This window comes from Aythya marila (genome assembly GCF_965140915.1).
Source record: "Aythya marila genome assembly, chromosome: 6".
Classification (NCBI taxonomy): Eukaryota; Metazoa; Chordata; class Aves; order Anseriformes; family Anatidae; genus Aythya; species Aythya marila.
In genome coordinates, this window is record NC_139047.1 from 22,761,601 (window position 1) to 22,787,116 (window position 25,516).

Sequence of the window (25,516 nt, forward strand, 5' to 3'; positions counted from 1 at the left end):
TTCCTGAAATCAAGGAGTTTGCAATCTTTAGATTTGTTTGTAAGCATAGTTTTATTATTTGTTCCACTGTGTTCAAGCTATCCATTTAAAAAAATAATCTTTTTACTGTTTATAACAGACACATCCAGGCATGTCATCAACGCATCTGAAATGTACCCGGTGCCAGATACTTTAGAGTATGCAAACAGAACATATAACCTAATACGTGGGAATTTTACATGGTCTGCAGCTTTAAAAACCTGCATGGCAAATGGAGCTGAGTTGGTCAGCATTGCAGATCAGTATCACCAAGCGTTCCTCACAGTCATTGTGAATCGGCTGGGATACAACCACTGGATCGGGCTGTTCACTGCAGATGTGCGTAATGGATTCACTGTCTATGTGATTTATTTTTTTTTCATTAGCAAACTAATATCTGTATCATTCACTAGAAGTTATGTGAAGTTTTCAGCTGGAAGTGAAACTCTAGCGTGAGCCCTAGCTATGTTTCGCAACATGATACATAGATTTAATGAAAGATGGTTTGATGCAGTGAGTACTGAAAAATGAAAGCCATAGAAAACATTTAAAAAAATGAAAAATTTTATATATTGTAGTGTTAACGTTCAAATTATGGTTCATTTTGAGCTGCTTTATGGCTCAATAATCACTTGCACTTGATGACCCAAATACCCACCCACCAAACAGAAAAGCAAGGTAGATGTAGCTTGTGGTCTCCTAGAAATAAGTCAGGAGGGTCTTTGGAACTGCCATTTGTTTATAACCCAGCCTAGGAGGGGTAGAAGGAGCTCTGGTCAGGATGCCACCAGAAGAAAAGGCATTTGTATGGCAGTAAAGTATATCAGAGGAATAATGTAAAATTTGGTTTGGCAGAATGGGCTTAACTTTGAATGGTCGGATGGGACTAGGTCCTTGTTCACCTTCTGGGAAGATGACGAGTCCCAGGCCTTTGGCAGCTGTGTGTATATGGATACCTCGGGGCACTGGAAGAGTGCAAACTGTGAACGACTTCTGCAAGGAGCAGTCTGCCACGTGCCACCTAGTAAGTTGAAGTTAAGTTTTGCAGCTGCGAAGATTTAATATAAATGTGTGTAGGGGCAGTGGAAGTATATGAAAGGAAATAAATCAATTTGAGGTTAAGCAATGCTGATACTTTATTCAAAACCGATATATATATATATATATATATATATATATTTTTTTTTTTTTTTTGGTATTTTCTTGCTGTTATCTCCTATTTGCAAAGCCTTTTGTTTCCCATAAAATATTGGCCATCAGGTCCAGTCCATCTGAAAATGAGAAGAGAACTGCCATAATAGGAAAGGAACAAGAAAATTACTTTCTCTCTTCAGTGAATACTATATTATCTAAGAAAAAATGATGACTGTTAATAACTAGCTTGAAGGGAAATAAATTCAGTTAATTGTAATAAACTGTCGAATGGGAAAAGAGAAGCATTTAGTGCAAAGTGAAAAAATAAGTCACATCTTCACTGATTGCACATAAAAGATTTTGCAACTTCTTTTTTTAAATAAAGGTGAGAATAATTTCCTGTATCCTAAAATACATTTAGTGTCCTTAGAGCTCTACCAATTACCTGGTCTTTATTTGAACATAGAATTCAGGTCTGGAACTGCACTCAAGCTGACTCAGGGAGGCTCTTTGGCACAGTATGTTGTACACTGGAGAGGCTGGTTGCTGCACTCCAATGGGAAGCTCCAATGGGAAGCTCTTATCTGCCTCCGTGCCACGGTATTTGGCATTCATTTATCTTTGTGGCTTTGTGGAGAGAAGCTCTGCAGCCCCTGGAAATCCCTTGGAGATGCTGAGCAGCCCAGCGTGCCTGCCGGATGCTCCTCAACTCCCCGTGCACATCACTCTGTGTTAGATAAATATCCTGCTATTACTGTGCAAGCCCTCAAGGATTTTCAGCTGGAATAAAACCAGCTCTACAGTTCTAATACAAATGTATACAGTTGCTAGATTTTCACTTTGAAAAATAGAGACATAACAGAATAACATGCTTATTAGCATTATTCCAAAACAGTGTGTGGTATGTTATATTAATGTGTATGTTGTAGTGCCAATAAAGTTGTGCTGTTATTTCCATCACAGAGAAGAAACTCACTGACTATAAAGGCTTATGTTCAGAAAAAACTGTTCCCTGGATCAAATTCAAAAACAGTTGCTACAGTTTTACCACAGTTCTCCAGGGCACAAGTTTTGATACTGCATATGAAGTCTGCAGAAATCAAGGTAAGTGATTATTTTGTAGCTGTAAAATGTCATCATGATATCGTAAAAACCCCCATTCTTCTGAAAATCACAGCATGTATTTTCTCTAGTGCAAGATAACAACAGTGGAGCTCATAAGCCAACTACAAAATTGGAGGCTATATACATCAAAAAATGTTCCTTTCTGCATGAAAATACTGATTTCTGGAATAAGACACAAAACTTATTTCTTCACTTCAAAATTGTTTTAAAATGATGTGCAAAGAGTTTTATATCAACCTGAGCCTTTTTAACATTAGTTGCAAAATTTAAGAAGTTATAATGTATAACCAGACATTTCAACCTTTTCAATTAAGGTTCCTCATATTAACTTTTTAAAAGGCGCAAAGTTAATTTTCAGTTTCAGGAATTGTTTGAAAATCTGTTTTGTGTTTAATCTACAGGATCTAATCTTCTGACTATTCAAGATGAAGATGAAAATACCTTCATTCTGGAAGAATTGCACAGTTTGGGTTATTCTGTGCAAATGGTTTGGTTGAACATCCTGCATGTTACAGATAGTAAGTTTTGGGTGGAAGAGAACTGAATGTAAGAATATGGATTTTTTATTTTTTTTAAATGCTGGTATAAGCCCCATCCAAAGCAGTATTATCTTTTGAAACTTTTTTTCGCTGTTTATTACCTGTTTGTTGTGTACCAATTTTTTTCTGTAATCGTTTAATAGGTTTCTGAAAAGTCAATATATATGCATGTGTGAGAGGGCCTTAATTTGCTTCTTAAAGAAGCACTGCAGGCTATCTTCTGTATCAGCTATGTAGTATGTTTTTAAATTCTTAAGCAACAAAAAAGGATTATAATAGCCAAGCAGACAAAATCCTGGCATTCCTTTAATACAGTATTATTTTTTTTGTGTGTGTGAAGGTAAATCCAACTGAAACACAGATGCTTAACAAAGCATGATAACATTTTATAATGATTTATAACTTCTGCCCTTAGATGAGACAGTCTCCTGGTCTGATGGCTCTCCCTTAAATTATTCTAACTGGGGCATCAGAGAGCCTGAATTTGATCATCTCAAAGGAAATTTCTGTATCAGCCTGAGGACCACAGATGGTATATGGCAAATATCTCCGTGCAGAGAAAAAAAAGGATTTGTATGTAAAATGGATGCAGGTACGTGCTTTCATAGAAGCAGGCAATCGTGTCCTTATAACCATTGTTTATGTGTTCCTTGTTACTTTCTCTCAGTTTTCATTTAAATAATTCCGTTGTTTTGTACTAGAAAAAATATCTGTGGAAGAACAAACCAGCCAGGGTAACCTCCCTGTGAGGAACCTGTGCAGCCTTTTTGTTGCTGCATTCTGCAGTAGACTTTCTTTTGTATGGGTGCACAGAGAGCCAGGCTGAGCTCCACAGACCCTGCAGTATGTGCACCTGCACGGATGTGAGCAATGGGAAAACATCTGCAAGAGACCTGAAGTGTTGTGAGAGCTCACCCAAAATGCCAAAATCACTGCAGGGACCAATAGCTCAAATAATGCACCACTGCACTCTTCTGTTCATGCATTTGCACATTCTAAAGTGCATAAATGCCGTTGTTCATCCTTGCCACAATGCCAATTAATACATTCCTCTGAACTTAAGATATTTTAGGTAACAGATTTGGTCATGTTTAACTTGGCCTGTTGTAATCCTATTGACATGAGTAAAGTTAAACAAAGAACAGCCTGCTCTTGTATGTTTTGGGGCAGATTGTCTTCTGAGTGTCAATGTTACACTGAGTGTATATACTAATTTTTGTTAGTTCTGTCGATAGTTTTCTAACTGTTCTGGATTCTATTTCAGATATTGATGCAACAGCACCCTCTGAAAAATGTAAGTTCCTTCTGGTCCTTTCTTAATTTTTATAAGGAGTAATAATATGTTTTGGGTTGATATTTTGTGAGATTACTTTTTTTTTAACTGTTAAGCCTGTGATTTAAAATGCATATGAAGAGTGTTTTACATAAAATATTTGTATTTTTGTATTTAAAATAACTCATAAATGAAACTATATTTACATAATAACAATCTCTGTTCTTCCATTTCAGCATCATACCCTGGGCTTGCAGCTCTGGCTGTTCTTGTAACATTGGTGATGCTGGCTGCCATTTCCATTTTTTTGTGGTGCCTGTACAAACAGAACAACAGACTCTTCAGCAGGATACTGTGGATTAGAAATGCCTATTTCCCACAGATTAACGCAGACGTTCCTGCTTTGGAAGAAAGCATCCTCATTTCTGATTTTGAGAGAGATGACAATTAATCCACTGGGAGTTACAAGCAGTCACATCTTCAGTGTTACACTTCACATCCTACAGCATTTTTCTTTCCGTGAACCAGTTGCAGCTCATTCTCTCTGCCATCAGCAAGGACACCTAAATGCTGCTGGAAGAGCGGCGAGAGGAGTGAAGTGGCAGCCACTGCTCTTCCCTTCTTTTTCAATTTGTTGCAGCAAAGTGTCTGAAAGGTTTTCATGGTGAGCTGTGAGGAGCTGAGCACCAGGCACATCTGATCTCACCAGCACCGAGCCCAACCTTCCTCAGTGGCAGAGGGTCTGCAGCCCCTTTGCAGGCAACCCAGGGCATGTAATTCTGGAGAAACCCTTGTAACTTTGCTAGAAACATGCAGGGGCTGCTGTGCTTGGACTGCTTTGGCTTGGTGGCAGAATTTGGTGAGGATGCACAGAACTGTGGAGAAATTGGCTTCTTTGGGAAAAGCTGAGAACTGAAAACACTCCCATAGTATAAACCTCAAACCCCTCATGTGGAACAATTGTGTCCGAGCCCCTGAGCAGTGGGCATTTCCATGCAGCTTCTTCCTTCAGGAACGTTTGGGCTTTTGTGCTTTGTTTTTACATGTTGCAGAAGCTGCTCATGAGCCAGCATTAAAATTTGTCCTTGTATTTAGGAACTCTGAAACCTATTCCAAGGATTATAGGTTAGTTCTTTCTAATACCCATTGCATCTGTAAAACGAAGAGTTAATTTTCAGGCAGTGGATCCTTGCCAGGTGGATTTCCAAGCCTGCAGAAAAGTGAAGTGACTTTTGATTTGGGAGTGTCAGAGCTGTGGTAGTTTGTCTAGTTTACATTATAAAATATACTAGGCTAGAGATACGATGATGTATGGACTTTGTCATCCTGAAGTTAATATATTCAATAGGGATGCTTCTGGTGCTCTGTTAGAAAACAATGTGATCTCTCACCCAGGTTATTTCAGAAATCAAATCCCATCAACCTCTTTTAAAGACACTTTGGGACAATATCCATTTGAAGAAAAATACTGTTATGAGTCTTGTTAATGTTACAGTAATAAATGGCTTTGGTGTTCACCTACAGAAATACTACAAGTAGTATTTATGTGCATTCTTCTGAGACTCAGCTCTCCAAACATAAGGAGAAGATGAGGGAGAATCACATCTGCAGTTCCCAAAGGATGCCCCTCTCTCTAGTCAGAGAGTCCTGTAATCCCAAAACACACCCTCAAAAGGCTGCTTTTCACTTTCAGTCATCATACTAAGGTGCTAATGAAGGAGTGAGCTTGCACTGGCCAGTTGTTCCTCTCAGGCTGGTGGTTTTGCAAGACCCAGTTTCAGGTTACAGTGGTCCAAAGTGGACATGCTGACTCCCTGGGGGACTCCCACAACCCTACCCAATCCTCCATCCACTTCTGTGAAAATATCTGAATGGCTTTTGGAGGATTTTTTATTATTATTTTTATTGCAGAGTGGAAAAACAAAATGTTAATCACAAAGAGTTACTTCAGCATGTAATTATTGTGCCTTCAATCATCTCTAAAGGCTGCTGTGAAGGGCTGCGCATGTTGTTGGGTCGGTTTGTTTGTTTGTTATGTGGTGACTCATTCTAGGAATTTTGCAAGAGCCCTAAGATGGAGGCACATTTTTGAGAGTTTAGCAAGCAGCCAAAGCCAACTGCAGTGTTTTTATTTAGTATTTATGCACATACAGAGGAATGTATGACTTCCTTTCAGTTGGATTTCACATGGCCAGTTCTATAAACATTGCAAAAATTGCCTTTTCATGTCATATAATTATGTCTAGGGTTATATTTTTCTTAATTACTTGATACATAGAACATTTCTGTGCTGGTTTACAGAATTCAAGAAACGTGGTCAAGGAGGCTACAGATGCATTTGATCCCAATACAATTTTCATCTGACTTTTTGAAAAAAACTTCTGTGGCTGTAACTATTAGATGTTCTTATTCTGAATTTTTTTTTCCTGTCGGGATTTTTCCATCAGATTTTTTTATCAGAAAAGCTGAATAGCTTTTCTCTGTATATTTTGTCTAGTGGTTTGACCCCATCCATTAGTCTTCAGGAATGTTTTTGAAGCTTGGCTGTGGATCTGCAGATTTATGTATGGGACTGCTTGTATGTGAAGCCCATTATTACAGGTTGTGCACTGCAGCTTTGGAGTGCAGTTGCCAGACCATTCGCTATTTGTGTGTATGAACTGTGATAGCTTCCATGGGGCTAATTTTGCGGTATCTCACATTTAAAAAAAATAAAAGATTGTGACCATCACTCCCTTCCCCGTGAGAATTTCACCTATTTAAATACAGTTGGAGGAGCTAAAACCAACATCTTTTGTTCATCACATTCACTGACACGTGTACACACTGCCTTTTTACAGCAGTTAGAGTGGCTTGCAGGATGCTTTTTGCTTGCAAGAGTAAGCTGGGTCACCTCAGAGGACGTGCATTTATCAGGCTCTTATGCTGTTACCTAGTTAAGCATACTCTGTCAGATTTTGATGTTAATGAAGGTGTATATTTTTTTCAAAAAACTTGACGTAGGCATTTTATCAATTTTCCTTGAAGTCTGTTGTAATCATTTTTAATATATTTGAAGGGCAGTTGTATAATAAATAACCCTAACCTCAAAATAGTGATTGTTGATTAACATAGACTATGATGTGCGTGATCTTGCATTAAGGGAAAAACAGTTCAAGCAGTGTTTTCTTCATGCTTTGAAATAGTTCTAAGGGAACAGTCCTGTAAATATTTATTTTGAAAATCTTTCATCATTTAACTTTTCTAATTGCAAGTATTATTCACTCAAGAATGTAACTGCTGATTGCTTTCTATTCCTTGTTGTAAATCTAAGAACTTCTTTTTTTATGCTGAGAACAATTATTTGCTGGAGCAGCCTCCCCAGGGGTATGGTAGAGCCCCCATCACTAGAGGATTTCCAGATGTGATTGGACAGGGTGCCAGATAATCTCATCTAGGTTCCCTTCTGCCATAAAAGTTTGAACCTGCTGATCTTTTGAGGTCCCTTCCCATCTGGGTTGTTCTGTGACTCTATGGATTTTACCATAGCTCACTTGTTTTCCCTTAATTCAAGATCTCCTACCCTGTTCCTGATCAGAGTACGTGGTGCCTACGTTTTGATTGCTGACTGTGATACTACCGGCAGTGACGTTCACTGTATTATTTCAACTGGAAAATTAAAGTGTGAATAACAACTCTCTATGCTGCAGTTTTCCTTTCCCCCAGCTTTAATTAGCTGCCAAGCTTTAGTATCTTCTAGCAGCAGTTCCCAGGCTTTGCACCAGGTTATCCTGGCAGAGAGGGACTGCTTGCAGCAGGCTGCTTTCTGCCTACCTGGCTGGACCCAGCAGACCCACGCACATGTGTGATGGCTCCGGTGTTCCCCAGGGCATGAACAAGGGCGTCCTGGGACCTGCGTGCAGGAGGTTCTGGGAGGGGAAAAAGCCACACGCTGTCAGTAGGTACAATGGGGGGGAGCACATCAGTGATGCGTGGATATTCTCTCAGCCAAGTGCCTGTTCCCTGCAGCTGGGGAGCCAGGCTCCTCCAGGAGGGTGACAGGCAGGAGGAATTGCCCTGCTAGATTGCAGAGGCTGTGTAGTGTGGGATCCTGTTCATTTCTGCCACAAGCAAGGTGGAAGTACACGGACTGAAGAGCGGTAGCTTCTGCTGTGGCACTGAGGTCTTTCCCATGTCCAAGAACCAGGTTCACCAGAGCCTGAGCAGGCAAGTGAAGGTTGCATTTTCCCCTGCTGTCCCCATTTCTTTGAGTGTGTTTATTGAGAGGGAAGTGTTAGACGTTTCACCGCTCCCGTGAATTGGAGTGGAAAGAGTGGAAGAGTATCCCCATCAAAGATGGGTGTACTCAGGCCAGTGTATAACAAACCTTGTCTGCCAGATAGTAACTTTTGAGAAAAGCAAAACAAGACCGACCAACCAACCAACAAACATGCTTATTTTTGCAGACTGCTTCAGGAGAGAATTTACCTCCTGGTCCCTTAGGCAGTCCTTGCCGTGCATCTGTGAGGAAAAAGATGTGAGATGCTGATGAATTTGTTGCATCCCAGCTGGACAGGAGGCTGCAATAGGAATGTATGTATGCTGGACGTGTCTGGCATGAACGGGCGAAGCAAGGCTTGTGGCTGGAAGTGGGCAGCGTGACTCCTAGGCTCAGCTCTCCAGCTGTGCCTCTCATGAGCAGTGCTCTCCTGCTGTGCTCAGGGAGCCTCCTCCCTTCCCCAGCCTTTGCACAGATGCTCACACTTCTGTGAAGAGAGGCAGTGGGGCTGCTTTAAATCTGTGCACTACGATCCAGAGGGAGCGTAAGGAAGAACAACTTTGTACACCGTGTGAGACTTGGCCAGCTCTGGTTCCCAGGGTGCCACAGCACAAAATCCCATTTAATTTAGCCTCCTACATTTTTCTTCCGTCATGTTGCCCCTCCATTAGTTTAATAACAGTCATCCTCAGGCTCCTGTAATAATAAATCCCCCGTAATGAAATCCGTGGCATACCCTCCCTCCAGGCCATTTATATATAAGCAGGCTTTTTTGGTGTAAAGCTAAATTGTGCCCATTCAGCAACTGGGTTCAAAATCCTCAGCTCTCAATAAAAAGGCCTCTTGAGCTAGAATAATATTTCCTTTGGTGATCAGCGCTGTGTTGATTTGCAACCCCCGAAGAGCAGTGCTGATCTGTGACAGTCTGATGCAGCCCTTGTGTGCGGAGCTGGCAGGAGCAGTTAGCTGAGCTCCAACAGTTGCAGCAACATTGGAAAGGGAGCTTGGAAACGCAGTCCCAGCCTGGCCAGTAGATGGTAGTGGCACACACCGAGCTGACAAAAAACTGTCTGAAAGTCACGGGGATCTGCTCTGGATCCTTCTGAAGATTAATTAAATGGGTAGCAAAACTCCCAGCTTTCAGGACTCTGCAAATAGCAGTGGCACATAAACCTGGCTGCTGCAAAGCTGTTCTATGAGAGCTTTTCAAATACCAAAGCTCATTCTCAGAAACTTGAAAGGAATGCATCAAGATGCTCAGAATGGGGGCAATGCAAGACTTTTCGCTGGTGGGTGGGTCTGGTTTTGTTTGGGGAGTGGTGGAAAAAAGCCACCTGGGCTCCTGAGTATTAAAGAAATCAGTAAATATGTCTTTGTGGTATGTTTTGGGTTTGATCCTTTTGATGGAAAGGTAATTCACTGAAAATGCTAAAGCTGGGTTTCTTTACAATAAACGGATTTGTTTTAATGCTTTACTGCTTGACTGTTTTGATGCAGGATTTTACTTACTAGCTTATGTAGGAAAAGGAAAATGAAAGTATAAACAGACACTTTAAATCCATTGCATAAGTAACCACTGCACTGTTGCAAGCAGATTTTTTTCTTCCATTTCTCAACTAATTCTCCAAGTTGCTCACACCTTAGGAGTTGCTGATCCCTTTCCATACCCCTTATCTTTATACAACATGACAGTGATTTGGATTCTGATTTTAGAAACTGAACTATTAAGAAGAGCATTGAGGAAAATTTTTAATAAAGTCCCATTTCCATCCCTGTTTTTATAATCTTTTTTATAAAAGTTTCCTTGTGCTGCAGCTCTCCTCTCCTTGATCCTTCAGTGACAAAGCAAATACGGGTGTCTGAGGCAACCGGCTAGACTCAGCGTGCTGGAGTGCTTGCAAGTAGCACTGCGGTAATTTATAACCTGGTTCTGAACTGCAATCGTTTCCAGAAGCGTAGACTTAGATACTAGTGAAAACGCTTCTACTGCTATTTCCTGTATTTCTGATGCTTGCTTCTGTAGGCTGGGTTGTTGCTCTTTTCTCAGCCTACAGGATAAAACTCCACTCTGGTTCTCAGAAATAAATGCTTCAAACCTTACTTTTAGTAGAACAGCAGCTAAACCTGTAGATGCAAGATTAATCTTGGGCTAAAAGTTAGGCTTCTCTGCATGCTAGCAGAGGGAAATACAGAAGATATTCCCTGAATCAGGCCCACACAGGGCCACCTACCTGCCTGCTTTCCCCAGGGAGGCCAGCCCCTGGCTACACCAGGCCATCCACAACTGGGTTAGCCAACAGAAGGCAATTGCTCTGGCAAATGCAGGCATCTCAGACCACAGAGACACAGTCATCTGGAAATTAAAACCCTCCCTCTACCTTTTCAGGTTTTTCACGTGTGGATGTTCATATTAAGAAATGAAAAGGTTCCACTTACTCTGCACACACACACACACGCACACGTACCTTCCTTTTGTGAAGCTATTTATTCAGGCCATTTGTTCTAAAGCATGATCTTAGGACTTTGAAACTGATAATAGCCTGATGAAAGCTGCTCTGCCACTTCCTCCTGCCATAAACTTTGTGTGCGTTGTAGGTGAGAAGCCCCTGAAAAGTCCGTGCTGGAAGCCAAGAGCAGGCATGCGCAGAGCTGATAAAAGCTATAGGAAAGACAGACTCAACCTAATCAGCAGCTTTGGGCTGCGTGGCTTCACTGATGCTTGGTTGGAGATTGCATCCCAGAGCTTGATGCTTCCAGGTTCACTCAGGTATGTAACCAGGATCCCTAACGCTGGATGCTGCCAATGAGCTGGGTGTGCACAAACGTTCAACATAAAGTAAAACAATATTCTGAGTCATGTGCAGCTTACTTTGTTATGGTCCTTGCACAGGCTGCGCATAATTCTGCTTTGGCTGTACTCCTTTCTTTTGGGAAGTTTCTCCTGATGCTAGCACGTTTCCCTATTATGTATCTGAAACCTCATACCTACCTAAATGCTGAGGTGACCTAAATGTATTTTCTAGTGTTTAAAACTCAGAGATATCAGAGCGATTCTTTCTGAATAGATCTGAGAGAAGGTAATGTCCCTGCTGCTGCATATCATGTCCTGTTAGTCCTGTGGGATGTTGAGAGGCAAACTGAATTACTTTAAAAATTGTTTTAAAAGCAAGTACCAAAGATGAAGCTGTACATATGGGACCATGTGGATGTAAAAACCATGAGGTACTTTTCAGTTAAATGTGGGAATGCATCAGAGAATCCTGGAGGCTTTCCAGATGGAAAGAACGATTAATATAATACTTAGAGAAACATTAGCTACCTTTCTCCTAAAATACTTGTAGAATAAACAGTGGAGTAGCTCTTTGCCCCGCACCGTGCCCAGGAAGGCTGCAGAGGCACTGGATTTACCACCATTTGCTCCTGGGGTGCCCTGACCCAGGGGCAGAGCCCCTCTGGAGCACACACCCCACCTGTCACAGGCACACTTCAGGTGCAGATGATGGGAGGAAAGGCAATGTGGGCTCCTCTCTCCCTCCTCTCCTATACCATCTATCCCCCCATGTCCCTCCAGAATGCGTACGGGTCAATGATTTAAAGTATTGCTATCTACATCTAATTTTGCTTCATTCTTGCCTGGATGGAAGGCTGTAGAGTGGGTCTCAGCTGCTCTTCCACTTGCTCAGGTCTAGCACAAAGCCAAGCCCAACGCGGGGGAAAGAAGGCACTTTCACATGAACTGATCCCTGGTGAAAGCAGAAGTGTGAAGGGAACAGAGACTGCTCTGACTAGTAGAGATAACTAGAACAAGAAGCAACTGGCTGAAACCACAGCAGGAAATATGTGATATCCATGAGAAGAGCTGGACTGAACAACAAGCAGCCACCAGAAGTGGTAGGGTCACTTGCGCCAGCAGTGTGCAGTGCTACATTTGATAACCTTTATTTAGAAATAAACAAATCAATCCAGCACCGCTGCTGGGGAATAGATTCAAAACACTGCTGGATGTCCCTTTCAGCTCAGTCTGGGTCAAGATTAATTTAAAAAAAATAAAATACTGGTGTGTGATTGCTGATGCCTCATCCCACTGCCTTCTAGCCCAAGCTTTCTGCTCCCTGCCAGTGCTCAGCAGGCAGAATTTAGGATCTCTGCGGACACAAATCCCATGCAGCTGGGATGTTGGGAACACCTCTGGTTACATTTGCGGTTAGCCTCAGGGTAGAAAGAGCCAGGTCTGAAATGAGCACAGCTGAATCATCCAATCGATCTGCTGCAGCAGCCAGCAGGCCATGGGCGCTCAGCCTGCCCCGTGCACTGAAAACCCACGTGCAGGATGGAGGAAGTGAGCGGCACTTCCCTCATTGGAAGCGAAGGGCTTAATCAAGCGAAGGCTCAGAATGAAGAGCACATGAATAAAAGGATACGTACGAAAAAGAAACCTTTTTTTGCTGTTGTTTCTTTTACTTTGTTTGATTATTTTTTTTTTCCAGAGAAGGCACAGACCCAGGTGCCAGAATGTCTGACAATCAATGTAAAAATACTAAAAAAAAAATAAATAATAAAAAGAAAGTAGGAGAGAAGACAATAAATTCTGACATGGCTATTCCTCAAACTTTCTGGAAGCGGTGTAAGTGGTACAGGGCATCCTGTGCAGGAATGGCCTGAGGAGATTCCCACCTTCCTGGGGCAAGTGTTGCTCCGCCAAGCTCCTTTCTGCTGGGGTGCCTTTTTCAGGGCTTTATCAGTGAGCTGTAGCTGTCTTGCCCCTAGAGACCCATGCACCTTCTTGCAAAACCCGAGAGGTAAGGGAAACCCACCAGAGCCCTAGCACTGCTCCATGGCTTTCTGTCTCACTCTGGAGAGAAAGAAACTTCATGGGAAGTCAAAAAACACTGGAGCTTTAGCAAGCCCACCTCAGAGACTGTTGCCAAAGACAAGGACACCCACAACAGGCACAAGACTCAAGCTAAGGTGCGGTGCTGTTACAGGGCTCATGTTTATTATTTTTACGCCTGCGTTTTAAAGCAATGGATCTTTTGATCCGTATTAACTGCTGCTCGGGGAAAGGAAAATAAAGCTCACATAGAAAATAACAAAATTTTCTGGCCGGAGGCCAAAACTTCACAAGAGAATACTGGAGCATAATATGTTTTGTTTAACGTCTTTGTTTCTGATAGATGTTGACTGAATTCAGGGGGATGACGGCACTTCGAACAAAACCAGCTGGGGAAGTCACTTTGTTAAATATTAACCCTCTAAGGAAAAGAGTAAACTTGAAATGTGCATAAGAAGCATGCTGGGAAAATATACAAATAATTTAGGTATCTCTGGAAAAGAAATACGGGATGGCTTGTATTTTTAGCAGAAAGGGAGGAGACAATTCATGATCTATGACTGAATGCCTCACAATGGAAAACAACTCAGCCTTCGTTTTCTCCCTGTACTGTTTCAGCAGCCCTCAGGTTGAAATAAGCCTGATATTAAGGAATGACTTCAGGGAATTAGTAGAAGTTAGACATTTCTGGTGACATAAATCATACAAGGGGAAAAGACTACTGTGAGACTCTTGGTCACCTTGCAGTAATAAAGAAGGGGGGTCAGGGCCTCACAGGTATAAAGAATAGAGGAATATCAAACTCTGTACTCTGCTTTAGAAAAGGTTATTTTGAAGACATTGTGATAAATATTTAGATACCTAATGCAGTAATGTAAAACAAACCCAAAAAGCACAATTGTCTTTGGGCAGCAGGCTCTGCTATGATATATTTCTATCTCATTCCAACTGCTTCTCACTCCAATGCTTCCTCTCCAACCTCACCAGAGGTGGCCATATAGCACGTGCAGGTATTCTATCCCATTGCAGGTGTTTTAGGGATAGGAGAAAGGAAGAGTTAAATTTGGGCATGACACCAAATTCCTGTGCAGTTCTATGTTTAACTTGTGGCCAGTCTTGGCTATAATTACAGCATGGCATGGACGCAGGAAAGAAAAAAAGAAAAAAAAAAGAATTAAAGAAACAAATACCCTGGTACAAAAACAAGGATGGAGTAAGGAAAGAAATTTAGAAACAATTTTCACCATTTGCTTAACATGCTGGAGATCCTTCCTTGCTTGATACATTGGTTGCAGCACAGAGACATCTGCTGTTAGCAAGTAAGTGCCAAAATAGATGCAACAGAATGTGTTATTGTTTAAAACAAATAGATCATGTGGGATACTGAGCTGATTTTTGTTTTGTTCCCCGTAATTCAGCGTGTAGTCATTTTAGGTATCTGATTGTTAGAGAAAAATCTCATTATTGTTTGGCAAGCTGTTTAAAGCCAAGTTGCTTACCAATTAATTTAATATCAGAGCTATGCATATTTTTGACTTGGTAATGCTGTAGGTGGTATTACAGGCTTAGCGAAAGTATGATCCAGCAGGCAATAGAGTAATTAGCAAAGTACCTCCTAAGCTTGCCCATTCTCTGATTATTTGCAACTCTAGTCGCTTTGATATAACTTGTCTGTGTGTGTACTCTGACAGCTATTATGACTGATGAACTGAAGTAATTACAAAGTGTTCCCTTTCCAAGATGCTCTGCCTGTCCCACGACTGATTGAAATTAGAACTGCTTATGTAAAGTGATCGCTTACAGTATTTGTGACAGGAAGCATTAGGCTCAAGCATCCCAGAGTGACCAAGAATTAGGTTCTTAATGTGTTACCATAAATTTGAAGATCATAGGGGAAATCAACACGTTTTGACAGGAATTTGTGCAGAAGGGGCCCAGCCCTGACTCCTGCTGGTAAGGTGCCATTTGTCGCAGATACCTTAGACTGTGGGTCCTGCTGCTTTAATCCTGCTCTTGTGAAAACAGAACAAACCAGCAACCAACCAAATCCAGCAGGTGGACTGCTGAACATGTGTGGTCACGCACTGCTCTTTGTTTGCTTAGGTAGTTGCGATAGCAGTAACAAGCAAGTGGCCGAATGACATGAGAGCAGTGGTCAGCCATTGACTCTAAGCATCAACCAGTCTTTAGCTGTCTATTTCACAGAAAAAACTTGGCAAAGAGAAAGGGAAAGCCACGCATTTTGCTGTTGTGCTGCTTGGTGGCAGGTACTCAGAAGAGTTTGCCTGCTGCTGGGAGCTGGGGAGGTCCAGGCTCTGTTTCCTGGCTTTGCTACTAACACATCACCTTGGCAAACTCACCTCTTTTTTTCTTTGGGTATTCCACATATTCAAAAAGGAAAAAAAAAAATGGTTTGTGGAGATCTTCTAGGGGAAATGATTGTACCATGTAAGTTGCAAAACCACCACATTATCACCAAGTGGAACCCCCCCTTGCAGTAACAGTTTGAAGCACCTGAGTCCATCGGTGTGTCCAGCCTGCTCCTAAGGACAGACAGACACATGTTCTGCCAAAAAATGTTTGGTAAGATTTGATTTCCAAAGTTCTTTTTTTTAGAACTAAACTCAAAGTAACTTTTATTCTCAGTTCAGGCTAATAACAGTAAGAGGAAGGAGCTAAAGTGACAGTGTAATGAAGTGGATAAACTAACTGTATTTTCAGTAACATACTGAGTTAAAATGCAAGATTACTGTCCACAATTTTTTACATTACAGCGTTGTTACGGTGTTATATTACAGCATTAACAATTTTTCAAAATCCATGGTATTGTTTATAAAACTAAACTGAATGAAGTCAACTTCAATTCAAAGTGATGTCTAGCACTATGTTTGTTCATGCTTTCTTTTTGTGCCCAATGTTTCTGTTTAAACATGTTTTGCTGGATGAATAAAGTATACTCTGACTTGATCTCTCCACTAAATTTTGCTTTTAAATTCCTGACTCTCAGCTTGCCTTTTGCTTGTTCCTGCTTTGCTATGTCTGCCATGTCCTCTCTGGCAGTGCTTGTGGTTATAAAAGTGAGTGAGAATAAAGGTTAAAGATAAATGCTAGGTTTAACAAATATGGTTATTGTTGCCGTAGGGAGTCATTTCTGAAGTTAATGGCTGGATCATTCTATTTTTGAGGTAGGATTAGAATTGCATTCAGCATTCATGCCTGAGTTAGAGTTAAAATTAATATACTTTTAGCACTTTGTCTTTCTGAAGACTTCAGATTATTACATCAAGGGCTAGGTTCATAAGGGGGAACATAGTCTAGCCATCGGACTTTATACCAACAAGTAAATATTCAACAGGTCACAACAAGAATATGAGACAGTGCTCCAGTAGTAACAGTACTCATCTGTGGGGAAGAGGAAGACCTATATTTGTCTTTGTGCTCTAATAAATAGTTTTATGCTTTGAATAAAGTGGATCTGCTCCAACGAGAACTTGCTTTAGTCTAGTAGTTACTAAATTCACTTGGATTGATGCAGTGTTCAGATTCTTCTTAGATAAAGGGATTACATTTGTCTCCCATAGCAAAGGTATCCAAACTGCCCATGTGTTTGCTAAAAAGGGGACAGCAGCATCTTCTCTTTCTCCTTCTGGGAGCTTCCCTAGTGGACCAATCTGTTGACAAAGTTTAGGGAGAAGTGAGGATCTGAATAACTGCACTGTCAGGACTTGTACAGGGGTATCAGGAGCAAAAGCAGTGCTAGGGAAAATGTGGGCGTGCTGCTGAATGGTGTGGCGGTAACAAAAGACAGAAAAGACCTGTGTATTCTTCACTTATGTCTTTACTGATAAGATTTGATTTCGCAAATCCCAGGCCCCTGGGAGCAATGAAGATTCATCCTCAGTAGAAAAGATCAGAACATTTAAAGAAATTGGACATAAGCAAGTCCCTGAGATGTGACAGGCTGTATCCAGAAGTACAAAGGACAGATGTTATGGTGAGACCACTCTCAAGTATCTTTGAAAGGCCACAGTGATCAGAGAAGTCTCCTGAGGACTAGAAGAAAGCAAATGTCATGACTCCCATCAATGAGAGAAGAATGAGGATGTGGGCAACTACAAGCCAGTCAGCATCACCTCGATACCTGGGAAGGTGATGGAGCAAATAATTCCACAAACAAGTTCCAAATATATTAAGGACCTGAAAATGATTGGGAGGCAACAGTGTTGATTTATGAAGGGAAAACCATGCCTGACAGACCTGATAGCCTTCTGTGATGAAATGATCAGCTTGGTGGACAAGCAGAGAGCAGTGGATGCTAATCATGTTGATTTAGCAGGGCTTTCAACACCAGATGCCATAACATCTTCATTAACAAACTGATGACTAGACAAGTGGACAGGGAGGTAGATTGAAAACTGGTTGAAATGCCAGCCCTGAAAGATTATAATCAATGGTAGAAGGTCAACATTGGGGTCAATGCCTCTTAACATGTTCATTAATGGTCCTTGATGATGGGTCCGAGTGCTCCCTCAGCAAGTTTGCAGACAGCTGAACACTGGGAGTGGCTGGTACACCAGGTGGTTGTCCTACCATTCAGGTGGATCTCAATAAGCCAGAGAAATCAGCCAAGAGGAATCTCACAGAGCTTAACAAAGGGAAATGCTAAATCTTACAACAGGGAGTAAGGCCCCACCGAAATAATCAATGCAGGTAACTGCCTAAGCTGGCGACCAAATGGCTGGGAAGTAACTTTACAGAAAATGACGTGGTAGTCCTAGTGAACACCAGTCTGAACATGAACTAGCAATGTGCCTTGTGGCAAAGAAGGCCAACAGCATCGTGGGCTACATTAGAAGAAGAGTTGCCAGCAAGTCGAGGGAGTTGATGGTTCCCCCCTGCCTAGCATTAGTGAGATGCATCTGGAGTGCTGGATCCAGCTCTGGACTCCACAATACAAGAAAGATAGGGATTTGGTGGAGCAAGCCCAGCAAAAACCACAAAGATGATTAAGGGACTGGAACATTTGTCATATGAGGAGTGGCTCAGAGAGACTGTTCAGCCCGGAGGAAAGAAGGCTCAGGGAGATCTTATCAATTTACCCAAATAACTAAAGTCAGGGTGAGTAACTTAGATGCAGCCAGACTCTTCTGAGTGGCCTCCAATGAAGGTACAAGATACAACAGGCAAACAGGCACAAACCAACATACAGGAAGTCCTTTTTAAACAGAATAAATTTATTTATTTATTTGTTTGTTTGTTTATTTATTTTTAAGCAAGGGGTTGCACTAGATGACCTCTACAGATCCTGTGGTTCTTTGACTTAGTTACTTGCATTCATTACAACAGCATCTAATTCTTCCAGGTCCACTGGCTGTAAAGAGATTTCTGATGTTTGCAAAGTCATGCATGGCAATGGGACCTAACTATGGGGCACAGGTCCACACTGAGGCATTTAAATACTGCCTATTTAAATGCTGCCTATCCAGCCCCAGGTTATTCTGTGTGGCCAAACCCTGTGAAATATGCACAAACTTTAAGAAACTTATGGACTTCAGAGTGAAATGTAGGACATAGGTAACAACTGATGTTTTAGTACTATAGGCATATTACTTGCAAAAAAAAAAAAATCTCCATAAAGAACTAAGGCTATTTAATTTAGCATGAATTAAATAGTTCACTATATACAACTGCATTTTCTTTGTTACTATAACTCTTTATTCATTCTCACTATTTTTTCTTTTTTAAAGAATTTTGTAATTTATTTAGGCATATTAATAATGAAGACATATACAAATCAGAAAGTGATAATAGTACTGTTTAGTTATTTTAGTGATTATATGGTATTACTTTTCTTTTTCTTTTCTTTTTTTTTTTTTGACACTGAAAAATAGAAATAAAATTACTCAAGTGTTCCAAGGTCAGGTCAGTCTTCTATAAGACACCATAAAGAGCAGACTTACTACTTGAAAGCCTTAGCAAAGGAAGGTAAGTCAGTACTGAAATGTGTTTGGAAAGTTTTTTTTGTTGTTGTTGTTTTTTTTTTAATAAAAAAAAAGGGCTTTGAAATCAAAGCCAGAAACAGGCTGAGCTTGGACATGACTGAAGGTTTCTACAATAGAAATCAAAGGTGGCCTCTGGAGTGACCAAATACAGAATAATTAGGCTTTATAGCTTAAAGCCTACTTTTAAGTTTAGTCTAAATTCTTATTCACAGTTAGTGCATGTGCAGAGCACTGCAGATCTGAGTCATAAGGGATCTGTGCTGTTCTGTATTATCTTCTTCCAAATTCTCCCTCTCATATTCTGCATCAAGTACACAAAACCAGCTCACCAGCAGTACTTGTGCAGTGATGAAAAGCTGATAGCAATACTCCCATAGTCTCTCCCTGATTTATCCGTGGTGTCAAGCACAGACAGAAGTTCTATAAACTCATTTGTATGCACTGTCCACCCACAAACTTTATCTCGTTGTGTGAGTGTTGAGTCACAGACAGGTAGTTCTTGTTCAAGCCTCAGATTCATGTAAGCTGTGGGTAATAACAAAAGATATTTCAGTCTCACTCGCAGTAATGATAAAAGTAAGGTACAAATAATTTTGTTACAGCAACCCCCCCTCAGATCAACAGAAAGCAGGGAAGAGCAAATTCCATTTAGGAGCATCTGCTAATTTGTTCACAAATAGGAGCTTTCATCCAGATCAAGAAATCACTGGTGGACCATACCAACTGGATCGCTTTTGCCCACATGCTTGCTGACCTCATCAAAAAACCCTCAGGAAGCCTAGAAGGTAAATACTAAGTTTAGAGATGATGTGTTGGCACCACCCAAACAGATCATATTTATCCAGGTGCATGCTAATTCTAGCCTTTATTGCACTTTCTACTGCTTTGCCTGAAACAGATGTCAGGTTTGCTGGCCTTTAGTATTACCCATCCTGCCTCCCCTTTTTCTCTCTGGAATAATTATAGAGATTGGTGTCACACTGCTACCCTGCAGTCCCCAGGCTCAGAGAAATCTGTTTGTTTTGGTTTGGTTTGGTTTTGCTGTCTTTAGCAGATCTGCTCCTTCTTAACTGCCCTCCCTGAGGAAGCTCAGGTGCCCCGCACACAGTCCTGGGGATTTGTTGCTCTGCGTGTTTTGGATGACAGCTCTTCCCAGTCAGTCCTGTTTCAGGCAGGCTCTGCTGACTCCCCCAGAAAGGAGGGTTCAGTTATGGGAGTCACCTGCTTATTCCAGTAAATACACCTAAATGCTTCATTTAGCTTCTCTGCAAAGTTTTTGGCCTCTCTTCTCTTTTTCTCTGCAGTTGTCTTTTGGTCCAATAATCTGGTCGTCTGCTTGGTCAGAGCTCTTCTTAGCTTTAATTCCTGATTGTTCACAGTTTTTATTGCTCTTTCAGTGTGTTTTCTTATGTTTTGTGTTATGTTTTGGAGGACTTGCTAGTGTTAGGTCAGAGGTTGGACTAGGTGATCTAGAAGGTCTCTTCCAACCTAGATGATTCTGTGATTCTATGATCCTTCCTGGTTTTGTTGTTGTTGTTGTAATAGGAAGATGTGTTCAACTTTTTGTTTCTGATAACCTCCCTCGTGGTGACATTATTTTGTGTCTGCTTCCTCTCAGAACTTCTGAAGACTTCACCACGCACCGATGCTGTGTTTTGTGTTCTTACTGGATCTAGCTGCTCCTTTTTGTTTCCTTTTCACAAACTTTCTCATTTCTATGTCTCAGTTCCTTTTAAAACTGAGCGTAGCTGCTGCGAATGCTTGACCTTTGTCAAGCCCATAGGAATTTGGAATATAAACCCAGGAACAGCTACTATAAGCTGAAGATCTAGAATAAGATCTTGCACGTTAATGACGACCAAATGAAGGTCTGCATCTCTTCTGTGGTTTCCTCATCCAGCTGCTCTGTGAAATGGTACTGGTGGAGTCAACGGCGGTTACCCAAAGCACAGTTTCCGCAGATTCATTGCTATTAAGCTGCTTTAAGCTGGCATTTCAATCCATGCAGAGCCTGTGTCACTTGCTGGGTTCCTGCTTTGTTCATTTGATTTGATTATAACAGCTCACTAGCAAATTTCCCTGCCCTATGACCAGCAGAGGTGATTCTTACATATTCTGTATGTATATTATGTCCTGGTACTGTGATGTCCAATACATTTAGTATGTCACTGTCTTCCTGCAAGACTAGACATTTGATTTCCCTCAGTTTATTCATTAGATTTTTAGCATTTGTTTAAGAGTATGTTTACTTGGAGGTTTCATTTCCTTCCTCACCTCCCATTTGAAAGGCACTGTCTTTGTTCTCTGTTCCCTGTTTCTGCTCTCCAGTCTCTTCTACAGTCAAAAAGGCAGAATTTCTATGGCTTTGTTCATGGCATACTGGACTGTTTGTTCCCCACACAGGCTGCTCTTCGATTTATAGCTTAATCACAATCTTCATGACTTTAAATGCCAGCAGCTTAGCCCACTGTGAGCCCATCCTTTCCACGCAAGCTCTTTTAATTCCAGATATGCTCCCAAATCCGGATTAATGTGAAATTTTGCTCTTTATACCATCCTCTTAGCTGTACTTTGAAAACTTGTTTCTTTCTGGTCACGCACAGGATAGTAGAGATAGCACTGCTGGAGAAGGTCTCATCTTCAGCTTCCCTCTGACAAGCTGTCATGTCATGTGAGCACCAAAATGTCATGACAGAATGTCATGTGAGCACCAAAACCACAGGCTTTTTAGGCAGGAAACAAAACTCTGGCACTTTTAGGAAACTCACCTGCTTTGCATGTTTAAAGATTAAAACCAAAACAAAACACCACTCTTTAATTTTAGAATCCCTTCCACCTGGATTAGTTTTTATTTGCTTAAAAACATTTCCCAAATTATAACTGGTTATCTTTTAAACTGTTCCTCCAAACTAAGCTTTTCTGCAATAAATTGCAGAAGTGTTGCAAAAGTATTATCTGAGTAGCCAGATCCGTCAAACATTATTTGAAAAATAATCTTACATTGGCACAGTACCAACAGAAAGTAGCTTTTGAGAAGATTGAACACATTAACGCTGTCAGTAGAACTACTGCACCGAGACACAGTTTCCATTAAAAAGCCACAATGCAGGTGTCAGAAACCCTTTCTTAAAGTGCTATGAAAGAGTATCATTCACCACTTACTTTGGGGTTTTAAGCACTTCTCTGAATGTTAAAGCACTGCTTTTATTATTTTGTTGTTGTTCCAGGAGCATGTAGAGATCCCAGCAAGAGTCAGAGCCAAACCAACACACACAGAAAGACATCCCCCACTGTAAACAGACAAGATGCAGAGGAGTGGATGCATCCACGTGACTTTTTTTTGTCTTATATCTCAAACCTGTTTCTACTATTTCAGGAGACCTTGTCTAATCTGAGTTTGAATATGCAGCAGGACAGAGCTGCAGGCAGCCCTGTAGAAATTTGGGTGAAAAAGGCGGCTGGTATTAGGATGAAGTGTTGTAATTCCTTTTTATTAATTCTGGAAGTAACCTACCATGTTTCTGTGTAGACTGAAAAAGAACAGTCTCTAAAACAGTAACACCAGGCCTATTTATTTATTTATTTTTTAATTATGAAACTTTAAGAGAACCAAATGTAAGGACTCCTAGCAAAAATAGACCATTCAAACACAACTAAAAACTCAAAACCTTGGAACTTGTGCTAAAGATTCATTCAGATTGTTAAAGAAACACAAGACACATACAAATTCAGAGTGTGCAGTTTCATCTTAAGCTTACTGTGCAAAAGGATGATTTCATAACATGCTAAAAAGGTAAGCCACTTCCACTGAAACAGGAAATCCAAAACTACAACAAAGAAATGCCATTTCTCTTTGTGTTCCTTTTTTGCTAAAAGTTAAATATTCTTTAATGTTTAAAAATAATTCTTCTCAGCAGCCAGATAAAAAAGCAAGCCAGCAAATACAGTAAGCATCCATGAAGAAAAAGACCATCAGGTGGAGTTAATGCAAACAAAAACATCAACAACAACAACAAACAACAACAACAAAACACCACCACCACCAAAACCAAAAGGTATTGCTTAAAAACTTTGTCATGATCTCTCTTAATCCAAATCAGTTGCTGGATGCTTGTCACCTCACCCTTCAATTTTACTCATTATTTTTCCATGGCCACATGGGATTAACTCAACTAAACCAGACTTATGTATGTGTCAAAAAAGAATCACTTGGTTTTGGCTACACTTATGGTAAAAGTTGCAATTGTCTGCTTTTCTATTCCATTATTTAAATGTTTCCAGGGCTGGTATTTTGAAGACTTAGCAGGCACTCTGCTAAGATCAGAGACATGTTTTAATATTAAACTTAGCAGCAGAACCTAGGTAGGAATGAAGTCTTTTTCTGCTCCTGCAAATCTTTTAAGCCCTGATCTGTTTTGTTGTGTTTTCTGTGAAGGCCTGGGTATTGCAAGCACTGATGTTGCAAGGTGCAAAAAGTAATAAACAACTTTTGTTCCCTGTTCAGATGTTCCAGTTTCAAAGTCATTGCTGGGGGGAGCAGAGAGAGGAAGAACATACCATCTCCAAAGACTTCCCAGTCTGGGGAGATGCTGGAGGTAGAAAATCCTTTTCCAGCATTCCCTTTGTGCTCACTGCCATGGGATGCGCTCAACCTAGCCAGAAAAACCAGATTGCCAAATTGCTGGCTGTAAAAGAGGGAGTATGGCTGCTCAGGCAAAGTATCTGTTTAATGTGGTGAGCAGAAGAGATGGGGTGGAGATTTATGGGTAGATAGCTGTTGACACTTTCTGCAGGTAATGCTATTGTTATAAACATATGGACGTAAAAGCGAAGAAAATATCTGTTGATGAGCAAGAAAACCCCCTGCTAGAAGTACAAGGCTCAAGTACAAGTCACAATGTTGGTATCTCCAAAGGGTTTTTGATTGGGAAGGTAAAGTCATCGGCTTGAGAGTAATAGGAAGGGCTGCTGTGCATTAATGTCAGCTCTGTGGTGGAGTCCCTTCTGTACCCGAAGTTCTCTATTTGGCATGTTTTCTCTGCAGGTGTGTTTGAAGTTTGCTCTTCTGTTAGTGCTGCTTTGCAATGAGCTGTAGTTAATGGGAACATGATAACATTTGTGATTTTCAATGTTCATCTACTATGCTGTGAGTATGCTGCTGTGCAGCTCACATTAAATGCAGAAGCCTCACTGACAAAGCTAGGATAAATCCTTTAAAAATTAGGTTTTGACATTGTCATAATTTTGATAAGTTATGGCACAAAAATAGTTTTTCAATTAGCAGAAAACTGTACAAGATTTTCATAGGTTATCATATGACACAAATGCACAGATTTTAATATTATTTTCTGCACTGTTCTCACTGTTCTCTCCTAAATACAGCTCTTTTTTTTTTTTTGTTTTGGTTTTGGCTTTGGTTAGTTGTATTTTGTTGTTGTTGTTTTGCTTTGTTTGTTTTTGTTTGTTTGTTTGCAGAGTGATCATTCCATGTACAACCATCTAACTTAAAGAAATACTTTCTCATCCTCCTTTTTTAAATCTGATGTAATTAAAACACAAGTGACAAGAGAGGGGCAATAGTATTCCACAGGCAAGAGGCACATTTATTAGGTCAGAGGCCCAGGAAGTTCAGCAGAGGAAAAGTTGTTTGAGATACTGCCTTTGAAAGCTGGCTTCATTAGGAAGAAATTTGTAGGAGCTTTTTACCTTTTTGGGGACAGGGAAAGATGCTGTACCACGGAAGGAGAGGAATGAGAGGACTTTCCAAGTCCTGTTCTCCAGTTGCCCGTAGCAGCGTTACCCAGAACTAATACCATAAATGGATAAGCAGTTGTATAAATGTTGATGTGCACCAACTCTTTATGCAAACAGAAGCTGTTGACTCTACTCAGGTCAGAAGCAGGCAGGCTGGAAGCTACTGGTGGCAACTGGTAGTCTGGTAACGGATGCGGGGGCTGTTTTTTCTAGGTAGGTTGTTTGGGTTTCTGGTTGAGCTCCTGGGATTCAACTCCTAGTCTTTGGGAGCATCTGGCTGCAAGGAATATTTGGCCTTGCTATTTGACTGCCACATATGCAGCTCCACCCAAAAAGTACTTTCCAGCATGCAAATCCTTCTAATTCCTCTAGCCCTGATCAGTGTGTCCTACAGAGATCAGTGCTGTCACTGTGGACTTTGCTTTGTGCAGGCTGCTGGGTAGACTGACAGTCCTTTGCTGTAGTGGGGTACAGCATGGCATCAGAGCACACAAAAGTTGGTTAGCCAGAGATGCTGCCCTGAAGGGTTAACAGCCACAAATTTGCTGATTAGCTTTTAGATTATCATTTCCACAGACTTCA

The 25,516-nt window shown here is 41.0% G+C and overlaps 1 protein-coding gene across 1 annotated transcript in view; it reads left to right on the top strand.

The window, feature by feature from the left end:
• The window catches only part of PLA2R1 (phospholipase A2 receptor 1), a 41,795-nt gene extending 34,033 nt beyond the window's left edge, over positions 1-7,762 (top strand). The window contains exons 24-30 of the mRNA XM_082764112.1: positions 119-357; positions 874-1,042; positions 2,116-2,256; positions 2,679-2,795; positions 3,232-3,408; positions 4,081-4,110; positions 4,326-7,762. Of these exons, the coding sequence (XP_082620238.1) occupies positions 119-357; positions 874-1,042; positions 2,116-2,256; positions 2,679-2,795; positions 3,232-3,408; positions 4,081-4,110; positions 4,326-4,540 (1,088 nt within the window). The 3' untranslated portion in view covers positions 4,541-7,762. The remainder of the gene's footprint in view (positions 1-118; positions 358-873; positions 1,043-2,115; positions 2,257-2,678; positions 2,796-3,231; positions 3,409-4,080; positions 4,111-4,325) is intronic.
• Positions 7,763-25,516: the final 17,754 nt, after the last annotated feature.